Source organism: Myodes glareolus, chromosome 2, assembly GCF_982192425.1.
Source record: "Myodes glareolus chromosome 2, mMyoGla1.1, whole genome shotgun sequence".
NCBI lineage: Eukaryota > Metazoa > Chordata > Mammalia > Rodentia > Cricetidae > Myodes > Myodes glareolus.
Window position 1 is genome coordinate 85,863,084 of NC_142027.1, and position 11,718 is coordinate 85,874,801.

The 11,718-nt window shown below is 48.1% G+C and overlaps 1 protein-coding gene across 1 annotated transcript; it reads left to right on the forward strand.

The window, feature by feature from the left end:
• Positions 1–6,952: 6,952 nt before the first annotated feature.
• On the forward strand, positions 6,953–9,654 carry Rasl11a (RAS like family 11 member A). Its single transcript, XM_048418510.3, has 4 exons — positions 6,953–7,189; positions 7,445–7,501; positions 7,627–7,706; positions 8,955–9,654. The coding sequence occupies exons 1-4, from the start codon at positions 7,066–7,068 to the stop codon at positions 9,420–9,422; spliced, it is 729 nt and encodes a 242-aa protein (XP_048274467.1). The 5' UTR covers positions 6,953–7,065; the 3' UTR covers positions 9,423–9,654.
• Positions 9,655–11,718: the final 2,064 nt, after the last annotated feature.

Below are 11,718 nucleotides of genomic sequence, written 5' to 3' on the forward strand. Positions count from 1 at the left end.
ATGGTGGCACAGGACCATCTGTAGGTCTAGTCCCAGGGGATCCAGTATCCTCTTCTGGCCACTGAGTGTTCTGCGCAAAAGTGGTACACATCCATAACATGGAGAAAAAATACAAGTTAAAAAAGAGATGACTTGGTGGTTCAGAGCATGTGCTGTTCTGTCAGAGGACCTGAGTTCAATTCTCAGCGCCTGCATAGGCAGCTTGCAACTGCCTCTAACTCCAGCACCAAGGGGATCTGACACTGTTGGCCTACCCATGCACCTGAACACATGCATAACATAAATTAAAAAAGGATGTATCTTTAAAAACTGAAAAAAAGCTGGCTGATGCCGTTAATACAATATATAGTACCATTTCTGGAGGGCCAGAGACAGGCAGATCTCTGAATTCGAAGGCCACCCTGGTCTACAGAACTAGTTCCAGAACAGCTAGGGCCACACAGAGAAACCCTGTGCTGAGAAAGCAAAACAAAAAATCGCTTTCTCTAAGGGCTTTTACCAGCATCAGTTATTAAGGCTTTGCAAATTTGGCAGGAGAAAATGTAAATGAGTTTGGATCTTGTTTACTTTCATCTTTGCAATTTGTGGGGGTTGGGGGCGGGCTTTCTGACCATAATTGAAGTGCCTTAATTCTTCAAATGATTTTTGGTTTCATGATTTTGAATATCATTTATATCCAGACAGTGACCCTGACCTACAAAGCCCTCCACCCAAGCTGTGGCTTTCTGACATTTTCCTTGTGTGACTTCTAGCCCAGAGCTTGGATTTGGTTACTTTTCCCCTCCTTGCTGTGCCTTTGATATGCCAGGCACACCCTTCTTCAAAGCTTTTGTGCTTGGTGTTTCCTTTGCTGGAAAGCTTGTCCTACATAGATGCCTGTGGTCTGTCCCCTTTCCATATTCGACCTCTGCCCAGATTTTGTCAAGACTGTCTCTTAATGGCCTATAAAAATAGCAAGATCCTTTATCATTTTTTTGTTCCTTTATAGTATTTATGACCCAATATATCTTTTTGTTGGGGAGTCTGAGTTTTTAATCAACATCATTTGCAGCTTCCTGTTAAGGTCAGGAGTACTTATTGCCATCAACAGAGGGCAAAGAAGACCCTGCCACACAACCCTGCTGAAAGCTGTGACAACCTGGAAGGTAGAGAAGGCAGACACTTATGTGAGACAAGCCAAAGGGCACTGGGAACAGAAAGGAGGACACAAAGGACAGTTGGTGACAGAACTCTTGTTCCTGGCCGCCCCATCCTCCGTAGTTTATTGAGGATGCAGTGAGACAGCAGTGGATTGGACTGCAATGGAGTGCTGCTTGCAGCTTTCTGCCCTCCATGGTCACGGATTCTTCTGGTCCTGGCGTCTTGTCCCTTTCTACTTGCCTCTTCCTTGACTTCAGCCTCCAGACTTGGGAAGCTTACAGACGAGCAGCAGCCTTTCCTGTGCCTTCCCGGTCCCTTTTGTAGCTAAATCTGGTTGCTCACTACAAATCTGGCTTCCACCTCCACCATTGTGATGCAACTATCCACAGAGGCTGCCAAAATCCTGCTAGTTAACACTTTTGGAGACTTTTCAAATTAATTTTTTTATCTCCTTAATACTTGGCAGATCAACCGGTTTTCTTTCCAGGGACTTCTGCACCTCCACATATTTGCAATCTCCACTCAGACACACCTCTATGCAGGTCCTTGCAGCCCCCCGTGGGTCACTTTCTGTGGTTCTCTAGCTGTCAGTACCAGTCACCTATGAACCTGCTGAAAATGCAGACCACACAGGGCACGGCACACGCCTTTAGTTCCAGCTCTCGGGAGGCAGAGGCAGGTGGATCTCTGAGATTGAAGCCAGCCTGGTCTACAGGGTGAATTCCAGGACATCTAGGGTTACTCAGTTGAGACCCTGTCTCAAAAATAAAAATCCTACCAAAACCAAAACTAAAGCAACAAGGAATAATGCTTGAGATTGAATTCTGGCATACACACACACACACACACACAGAGAGAGAGAGAGAAAGAGAGAGAGAGAAAATAATATTTGAAAAATTTTTTAAATGCAAGTATTTTATAGTTGATGAATTAAGTTGATTCTTTCACTACAGGGTGTCTGGTACTCAGTTCTGGCACCACAGAGTTCTCTTGTGGTTTGTACCAGCACCCATCACAGGGCCTTGCAAAGACTGGGTCTTCAATTATTCTGATGGTTAAGTTGAGATAATGGAGGGAATTGGTAGAGGGCAGAAGTTTGATTCCTGTCCTGGGGAGAAGCTCACAGATAGTCTCTGAAGTGCCCTTAAACTCAATAGTCAGGGACTTTAGACACAAAGCAAAGCGTTGGTTGACCATACGTATGAATGGTATGTGGAAGTGGTCATGAGCTAGAGAAGGTCCCTGGGCAAATCTCACTGAAGAGCTCGAGTTTAAGGCTGGGAAAGAGTTAATAACTTGCCCAGTCGGTATTATTTGCTATTTGCAGATTCTGTCCTTCACACTCATTCTAGACATCCACAGATTTGTGTAGTGTTTATGCCCACGCATTCCTATTATCTTTATAAAAACCATTCAGCCTGTCTGTGTTACATTGGCTTAAAGCTTTTACCATAGCTTTACATAACTGTGGACACAAGAATGAAACAAAATAGAACCCAGGCAGCATTGATTCAGGAGAGCCTATTTATAATTCCCCAGCATGGTGGCTTATTGTCTTCACTAAAGTTTCAGCTTATTTTGTGTATCTATAAATGTGACGAGCTTTCCCAAGGAGAATAGAGACACACTTCAAGCTCTTCCAAGCAAGGTGCTCTGTAAATGCAAACTGGAACATAATCACCACCGGAGACCAGGCTGTAGAATCTTCCTTATTGAATGTTTAAGGCAGTGAATTGCCACCCCTTTGAGGGTCGAAAGGCCCCTTCACAAGGGTCACATGTCAGATATCCTGCATACAGACATTTATATTACATCTACAATTCATAACAGTAGTAAAATTAATAGTTATGAAGTAGCAACGAAATAGTTTTATGGCTGATCACCTCAACATGAGGTAGCACTGGAAGGCTGAGAGCGCTGCCTTAAACTGAGGGACAGGGAATGCAGTAAATGGAGTGAAGTGATAGCCTCAAGTTTAGAACAAGGCAGTTCCTCTGCTTTGTTTTGTTGTTGGTTTTCTCTTGGACATTCTGCTTTTTTGTCTCAGGAAAGCTAAGGGAGTTTGTGACAGATTGAATTAGCCCCTGCTCAACCCCCATTCTCTGTGTTTCATTTTTCATGATGTTAATAGTGTCTCTGTCCAGGAGGAATCACGATCGTCCACGCCAGTCATGGCCGGCATGGCCATCCCAACCTCTTTGCCAGCTGTTTGTATCGTTGCTCTCCTTTGTTTTAACTTTCCTGCTCTTGCTATTAAGATGTGAATATTTTTTTTTCTTTTAGGCGGGCTCTCTTGTAACTCAGGATGGCCTCTAACTTACTATTAGTCAAGGATAGCCCTGAATTTATGATCCTCTTGCCTTTATTTCCTGAGCTAAGGGTAGAACCCAAGCCCCAGGGTGTACTAGGCATAGGCTCTGCCACTGAGCTATGTCCCCACCCCCAAGAACCGTTTAATTTCATAGTTAAAGAGGGAAAGCAAGGGAAGCCTCCCCTCCCTCTCTATTTCTGGACTTGATGCTCCAGAAATCATCTTGTGTCCATCAGGGAGAGGCCAAAAGACTCCAAGAAACAATAGTACAGCCTCCACAGAGCTTCTCAACAGGCCCTAGAAAGCAGCAGTGCTTCAGAGGCTCCTTAAACGGGTCTTGTATTCTTGGTGCCCAGGTTTTTCCTTTCATTAGGGAGGAAAGCCCCGCTTCATGTCTCTGATTAAACTGAAAGGGAAAGATGCCTACCTGTGACAAGATTAAAACCAGTACTGCTATGGCAGTTCATCCCAGGCATTTCTTGGAGCATCTTTTTCCAAGAGTGCAGCGCACAACGGGTGTCTGTGCTCTATGCACTACCGTATAGTTCGTGAGCTTTGGGCAAGGGGCTGGAGGTTGACAACGGGTGTCTGTGCTCTATGCACTACCGTATAGTTCGTGAGCTTTGGGCAAGGGGCTGGAGGTTGAAACACACAGACACACAGAGAGAGACAGAGACATGGACCTCTAGTCACTGGTAAGAAGCCCTCTGTTCAATCGCACCCTGGAGGCTTATATATCCAACCATCAAGTGGGCCTACAGGTGAAACCTTATCCTCTGATCCTCAAGGCCAAGGCAACACGTGCTCGTGAAGCAGAGTTGGTAAACAACTTTGACACAGCCTTTAGTAACTCAAATCAGAAGGAAAGCAACGATCTCTAGCAGGGAAAAGCAACTGGAGGCCAGGACTCCAAATGGTCCCAACACAAGAGCATCATAACAATCACCATAGAACCTTCATCTGGCGATGGATGGAGATAGAGACAGAGACTCACATTGGAGCACTGGACTTAGCTCCCTAGGTCCAAATGAGGAGCAGAAGAAGGGAGAACATGAGCAAGGAAGTCAGGATCACGAGGGGTACGTCCACCCACTGAAACGGTGGGACTGATCTAAAGGGAGCTCACCAAGGCCAGCCGAACTGGGAGTGATGGAGCATGTGATCAAAATGGACACTGAATGTGGCTGGCAATGAAGGCTGACTGAGAAGCCAAGGACAATAGCACTGGGTTTTGATTCTACTGCATGTACTGACTTTGTGGGAGCCTGGTTTGTTTGGATGCTCATCTTTATAGACCTGTATGGAGGGGGGAGGACCTTGGACTTCCCACGGGGCAGGGAACCCTACTGCTCTTAAGACTAGAGAGGGAGGGGGAGGTGGAGAGGGGGAGGAAAAAGGGAGGCAGGGAAGAGGTGGAAATTTTTAATAAATAAATTAATAAAAAAATAGATGTAAACAGGACTTTTGACTATTCCATTTCATACAATGGAGTCAACATCCGTCCATCTAGTCATTCAGAAGGCGTGTGTATGTTCGCGCGCGTGCGCGCGCGCGCGTGTGTGTGTGTGTGTGTGTGTGTACGTGTCTGTGTTTCTTTGGGGGGGTTCTTGCCCCTTTAAATATCCCCACTTGCTGGGGATAAGGGTAGGCAGGATTCCTTCCCTGTGGAAACAGCAAACAAATATTCCAACTGTAGTGACAGTTGAGGCTGAGACTGCCAAGGGATCCTGAAAGGCTAAGATGGAGGTAGCAATGCTGGCAGGGATCCCACCGTGTCTTCAAGAGGGGGCAAGTAAGCAGAGAAGCATCTATTCTAGATGACCAGGAACATTCTGTATTCTTTAGTTGAGAAAGAAGGAGTAGGGCAGGCAGGGAGACACCCAGAAATGTGAACAGAAACCAGTAATGTGAAGGGCGTGGTCAGCAAGGGTCAGTCACAGGACCTGATTTGGGCAACTTGCTGAATGGAAGCACATCTGCTAGCATTTTCAACAGCAAAACTAGACCCCATTCTGTCCCTTCCTACATGCTGTCCTTTCCCACTATGGCTTGCTGCTCTGCCCTTAAAGGAGTGGCGCGTGATGTCCCTATCTTTTGAACTTAGACTGGCCTGGTGCTTTGCTTTGGTTGACAGAATGCATCAGAGGAGATGGGGGTCTGCCTTAGAGCCACCCAGCCTCCAAGGACTTTGTCCGCTTCCACTCACTGTCTTGGAGCTCTGCTCAACCACTCTGAAGACAAGCCTTACCAACCTCCTGGAGGAGCCAGCAGTTAGCTGCCAGCCCAGAGTGGGTCTGGTGGAGCAAGCCAGCCTCTCATTTCCCTAGGGTTCCTAAGTTCTCAGCTACAGCCTCAGTGAGCTTAATCAAGCTTGTCAAACTGCCCTAGATTAAGAACAGAAGTAAACGTTGCGCTGAGCCATTAAGTTCTGTGTGGTTTGTCATGCCGTACAATCTGATAAACCCGGGATAGAGAAAGGGAATGACTAAGAGCAGGGCTGTCTCGGAGGCAGTTGGGCGCATGAGACTGAACCGCAGGAGACTGCAAGGCTTCTGTCTGATTATGGTGGGATCCAAGAACCAGCCAAATTATCTCCTGTGCCCCCTTCCTTCTACTCACACCCTCTATCCTAAATTCCACCAGGACCTACTAGGAAATGCTTGAACAGTGAAGTAGATCCAGGAACCAAGTGCGCAGGGTGGTACTTACCAGGGGGAATCAGGCCAGAATCAAGCTCCCTGAGTCTGAGTGAGTCAGTTCACCCTAGAACAGCAGAAAAGGGACTGCCTGGGTTTGGATGCTGAGCTGCAGTCAACGACTGCCCCCTAAAGGAGGTCACAGGTAAGTGACTGCAATTACCTTGATTGATACTGAATGAGTAAATTAGGGCCCTTGCCATGGCCCTACCCTTTTCCACGATGATGTCACCCCTCGGGACCTTTTTTAATTTTTTTATTATTTACTTATTTATTTATAGATGTACATTTGAGACAGGGTCTTATGTAGTCCATGCTGACCTCAAACTCAAACCCTATTGTAGCCAAGGAGGACCTTGAACTTATGACCCTCCTGTCTCCACCTCCTAGAGTCGCAGGTGTGTGTGCCAGCACACCCAGTTTACAGGGTGCTGAAGATCAAATCCAGAGTTCCCATCAGCACTCTGACAATCAAAGGCACAAAAAATGGATCTCTTCTTCCCATTGTCCCACAAACATCCAGTCAGTTGCCGCTTTGGCTCTTTCTGGTGGTTCAGCTCCAGGCTAAGTGACCCAGGCTGACCGCCGCGGCAGCGGGTGCCATGAGGACCCGGCAGGCTCAATTTGAGCAGAGACTCCCTTGGGCTCCACCGCCTGGGACCCGCGCAACTGGGTGAGCAGAGCGCGTCAGGCAGCCAGGTGGTGCGCACGCCCGCGGGTGACGGTCCCCTGCGCGCGCGACTCCCACGCCTCCAGGAAGGGGCGGGGAATAGGAGGCGCTAAAGGCGGCCACCACACTCCCCGAGCTCTTTAAAAACCGAGAGCTGGGGACAACTCTGCTGGCCGCGCCGCATCCTGGCGCCTTGTGTTGCCGCGTGTCCAGTCGGCTATCCTGCAACGCGGTCCCGGGACGCGCTCATGCGTCCACCAACCATGTCTGGGCACTTTCTGCTGGCTCCCATTCCCGAATCCTCCTCCGACTACCTCCTGCCCAAGGACATCAAACTGGCGGTGCTAGGCGCGGGTCGTGTGGGCAAAAGCGGTGAGTGGGGCCAGGGAGCGCGCTGCCCAAAGACAGCAGGGGTCGGTCCCCACCCCCGGGGATGCGGGAAGACCACCGCCTGTCTTCTCTGAGCTATGGACGGGGTTGGTGGCTGTTGAGGGTCACTCCAGTCTCATCCGTCGTGTCCCGCGGGGAAGTCAATTTACCCCGGGAACCTGGGGAAACGCGCGCTGTTCCGGTGAGAGTGACCAACTCGACCCACTTCTTAAGTTGATTTTTTTTTCCATTTTCCAGCAATGATTGTGCGCTTCTTAACAAAGAGATTCATCGGCGACTATGAACCCAACACAGGTTAGATGGCTTCATGCTCTTTGATTTTTGTGTTAAAGTCAGTCTGTCCTCCCTCTCCTCCTCTTCTCTTTCTTTCGCTGATCAGAGCGTGGGAACTCAAATGCAAACTCCTCTTCGTTGTACAGGCAAACTGTATTCGAGACTCGTCTATGTGGAGGGGGACCAGCTATCCCTGCAGATCCAGGACACTCCGGGAGGTATCCAGGTAAGGGTTGTCAGTAGGGTGTGTAGTGTGTGTTAGCTACATCTAACATTGAGGCGATTGCCTCCGGGACCCAGGTGAGATGTTTCAGCATGTCTAATGTGCATTTAAATATAGGCGGGGTAGGCTGTCTGTCACAGGTGAGCTGAGGTTGGGATGTTGGATGCCCTCCAAGGGGGAAGGGAATAGCTGATCAGAACTAGTTTGCTCTTAAACACTACTTTTAATTACCTAATTATTTTAAAGATTGTGTTTTTCTATGTAGCCCTGGCTGACCTATCGCTTGCTTTGTAGATCAGGCCTGACTTGGATTTACCATAATCTTTGATGCCTCAGCCTCCCAAGTGTGGGGATTACAGGTTAAGGCACATCCCTCCCCCTCAGCGGTCCCCCTCAGCAATGCCTTCTTTTGCAGCCCTGGCTAATCATCATTGCCTGGGCTGCTTAGGCAGGTATGAACATTTTCAGAGAACATTCAGGAACAATTTAAAAACAACAGCTCAGGGTTGGGGCGGGGGGGGGGGGGATGATGTAGTGGGGTGTGGTGGTGGCGGTGGTGGCTGTAGCTGGGGATGTAGCTCAGTAGTAAGGGCTTGCTCACAGGTCCAGGGTCCAAATCCTAGCACCACATTAAAGGAGCAAGCAGTAGGTGGGATTCTGGAGGGAAAGAGCCTGCTTCCTGACCAGGGCTGCCAAAATGGTTAGCGGCTGTTTCTCCAAGCCAGTAATCACAATCAGATAACCTCCTGGCCATCAGTCAGGAATGCAACTTAATTAATTGCTCAGCCCCTCTGGGGAGGAAAGGTCGCGTGGAAGAGTGCAGGGAAAGGAATTTGTTTCTGTAACATTCTCAAGAAGTTGACTGCTAAAAATATTTTTTTATAGGCTTGGGAATAGATATTTATGTTGGATAGTTTCCAGAGTTTTGTTTGTTATGAATTAGTTCCCTGAAAACTAAGCCATTCTGGTCTGTGATTATTCCTAAGTCGTCAGAGTTCACTGGAGACTGCGTGCTGGGGGTGGGGTGGGGTGGGGTGGGAGTTGGGGGTGTTAGACATGTACATCCATACCAGCTCAGAAAAGAATCCAGGGCAAGCCCTGGTCTGAGGCTTTCTCTGTAAAAGCCTCTTGCAGAAGTGAGGCCTGACAACTGTATTTAGCCATGACTCCGCCCAGTCAGTGTTCCCTCGAGGGTTACTCCAGTGTCATGTTTGAGCTTCTTTGACCAGGTCACATTTTGTTCTTCCTCAGGCCCAAGACAACCTCAGTCAAACAGCAGATTCTCTGTCCAAGTGCGTGCAGTGGGCCGAGGGCTTTCTGCTGGTCTATTCTATCACAGACTACGAGAGCTACCAGTCCATTCGGCCCCTTTACCAGAATATCCGGAAGGTCCACCCTGATGGAAAAGTCCCTGTCATCATTGTGGGCAACAAAGCAGACCTTTTGCATGCCCGGCAGGTGCAGACACAGGACGGTCTTCAGCTAGCCAATGAGCTAGGCAGTCTCTTCCTTGAAATTTCCACTAGTGAAAACTACGAAGACGTCTGTGACGTGTTTCAACATCTCTGCAAAGAAGTGAGCAAGCTGCACGGCCTCAGTGGGGAGCGGAGGAGGGCCTCCATCATCCCCCGGCCTCGCTCCCCCAACATGCAGGACCTGAAGAGGCGCTTCAGGCAGGCCCTGTCCTCCAAAGTAAAAGCTCCCTCTTCCCTGGGGTGAGCCATCTCAGACAGACTGGTGACTTTTATTATTATTCAGCATTTGTGCAGCCACAAAGACTGGGCCTTTCTGCTTTAAAACATATTGAGAGTTTATTTTTATAATGACTTTATTGACTTTCAAGTGTATGTGTATTTCTGAAAAGTCAAACAATGATTGACTAGAAGTTGGATTTTTTTTTTTTACTGTAACTGTTAGCCACTTTTCCATTAAAGGCAAAATGGCAGTACTATTCCTTGTTTTCTGAATGTCTTTTTATAGAAATCTTGCTTGCACCAGAGCCCAGAAGTGCTCAGTGCTTGGTCTTGAGTCTGAACTCTGATTGGTGTCTTGCAGTAGGGAGGGGGGGTCATGCGGAGGGAGTCAGCTGTGGGAGAGAGAGGTATGCAGAGGAGGGAAGGGGGTTTGAATAGCTACAGGATGTCCTTAATTAGGACAGTTCTTCAGTCAGGAAGTTAACGCTGGTTTTCTAGCACAGTTGATTCATTGGGAACTGATGGCCAAATGCTACAAGCTCTCATTATTACTTATCTGTACAAACGACAGTGTATCCTCTGCACAGAAGATTTTAGAAAACAAAAGCCCAGCTAGATGCTGGCACATGCTTGTGACCCTAGCGCTCAGAAGTCTGGGACAGAAGCGCAAATGTCAGACCCTCCCTGAGCTATGTATGGCAATTCTGTCATAACACCAGCGTCTGGGGACGGAGCTCAGTGGTAAGATGCAGGTTTAGTGGACTCAAGGCCCTTGGTTGGATTCCCCAGTAGTCCAGAGAGGAAAGAAAATCCCCTTTCCCAGGACTATGTCAGTAAGTGAGCCTTACCCTCCAAGAGTGGCCTCCATTCTCTTTCCCTCCCTGCATCCCAGGCCCTCTGCTGTATCTGGAAATAAGATGGCCAAAGTCTGACTTCACGACCCAAAGACGGCTTTCTGGGGCTCACAATACCAGAGTGGGAGACAGGTGTGACATGATTTCCTAGTGAAGACCCTCCATAGCTGAGGGGCACTGACTGTCTGGTGAGCAAGGTCCAAAGCGGTTGGTGTCTCCTTCAGCATCAGGGTGGAAGCCTGTGAGAAAAAGAGTGTATAATTGACATATCTTGTTTGGGGAGGGTTTGGGAACTGAACCCAGGGCCTTACGCTCCAGCGCTGAGCTTCACCCCAGCCTTTAGGAAGAAGCTGACTTGCTGGGCTTTATGGACACTGAGGGAAACAAGGAAGGAGGTGCAGAGGTTGAAGGGCGAGGGCTTTAGCGCCTCAGGACCCTGTTAGGGAGAGCCTGGCCTCAGCTTCAGCTTTGGAGGCGCTGGGAAACGCAAGTGCATACGGGTCTTGAAATCCAGAGTTTAATCAGTAAGTGGAACACTAACTTACAGATGGAGTCTACTAAGGCTCATGGGACATTGCTGGAGGGAGAAGACTCTCCTTTCAAGGCACCGGCACTGTCGGTACTGTGCGCTCAAAGTCCTCTGTTGCCTTTATCAAGGACTTCACAGCTCTTCTCTAAACCAGGCATCAAAAATCAGACAAGGGGCTGGAGAGTTGGCTCAGCGGTTAGGCTCACTGACTGTTCTCCCAGAGGTCCTGGGTTTGATTCCCAGCACCCGCATAGCTGCTCACGACTGCTTGTATCCCAGTCAGAGGTATCTGGTGGCCTTCTGGCCTCCACCAGCACTACATGTACAGACACAGACTTACATGCAGACAGAAACACCCAGACACATTAAAACAACAACAAACAAACAAACCCAAAAAGCCTATTTTCTGAGTTTCTGTGTAAGATCTTTTATTTGTTTTGTTTCTTGTCTTTTGAGACACAGTTTCTCTGTGTAACTTGCTTTGTTCCAGGCTGTCCTGGAACTTGCTTTGTAGACCAAGCTGACCTTGAACTCACAGAAATCCATCTGCCTGTGCTTCTACCTCTGCCTCCCAAGTGCTGGGATTAAAGACAGGTGCCACCACCGCCCAGCCACATCTTTTTTGTTATGATTTATTTTATTTATTATATGTACAGTGTTCTGTCTGCATGTTTGCCTGAATGCCAGAAGAGGGCATTAGGTATCCCTTTAGAAGATTGTGACCCATCCTATGGTTGCCGGGAATTGAACTCATAACCTCTGGAAGAGGAGTCACTGCTCTTAACCTCTGAGCCATCTCTCCAGGTCCCTGTATAATATCTTTTTAATTTTTCATACCATAACAACCTCACCAACAGCAGTTTTTGTTTGATTTTCATGACTGAACACACTTAACTAGGTTCTACTTACCTATGGCAGACATATAAATGAGCAATGCC

Excerpts from the sequence above, each read along its gene's own strand:
- Rasl11a (XM_048418510.3), top strand. The coding sequence starts at position 7,066 with ATGCGTCCACCAACCATGTCTGGGCACTTTCTGCTGGCTCCCATTCCC. Across the intron at positions 7,502-7,626 it reads CGACTATGAACCCAACACAG|GCAAACTGTATTCGAGACTC; the intron begins GTTAGATGGCTT and ends TTCGTTGTACAG. Across the intron at positions 7,707-8,954 it reads ACACTCCGGGAGGTATCCAG|GCCCAAGACAACCTCAGTCA; the intron begins GTAAGGGTTGTC and ends GTTCTTCCTCAG.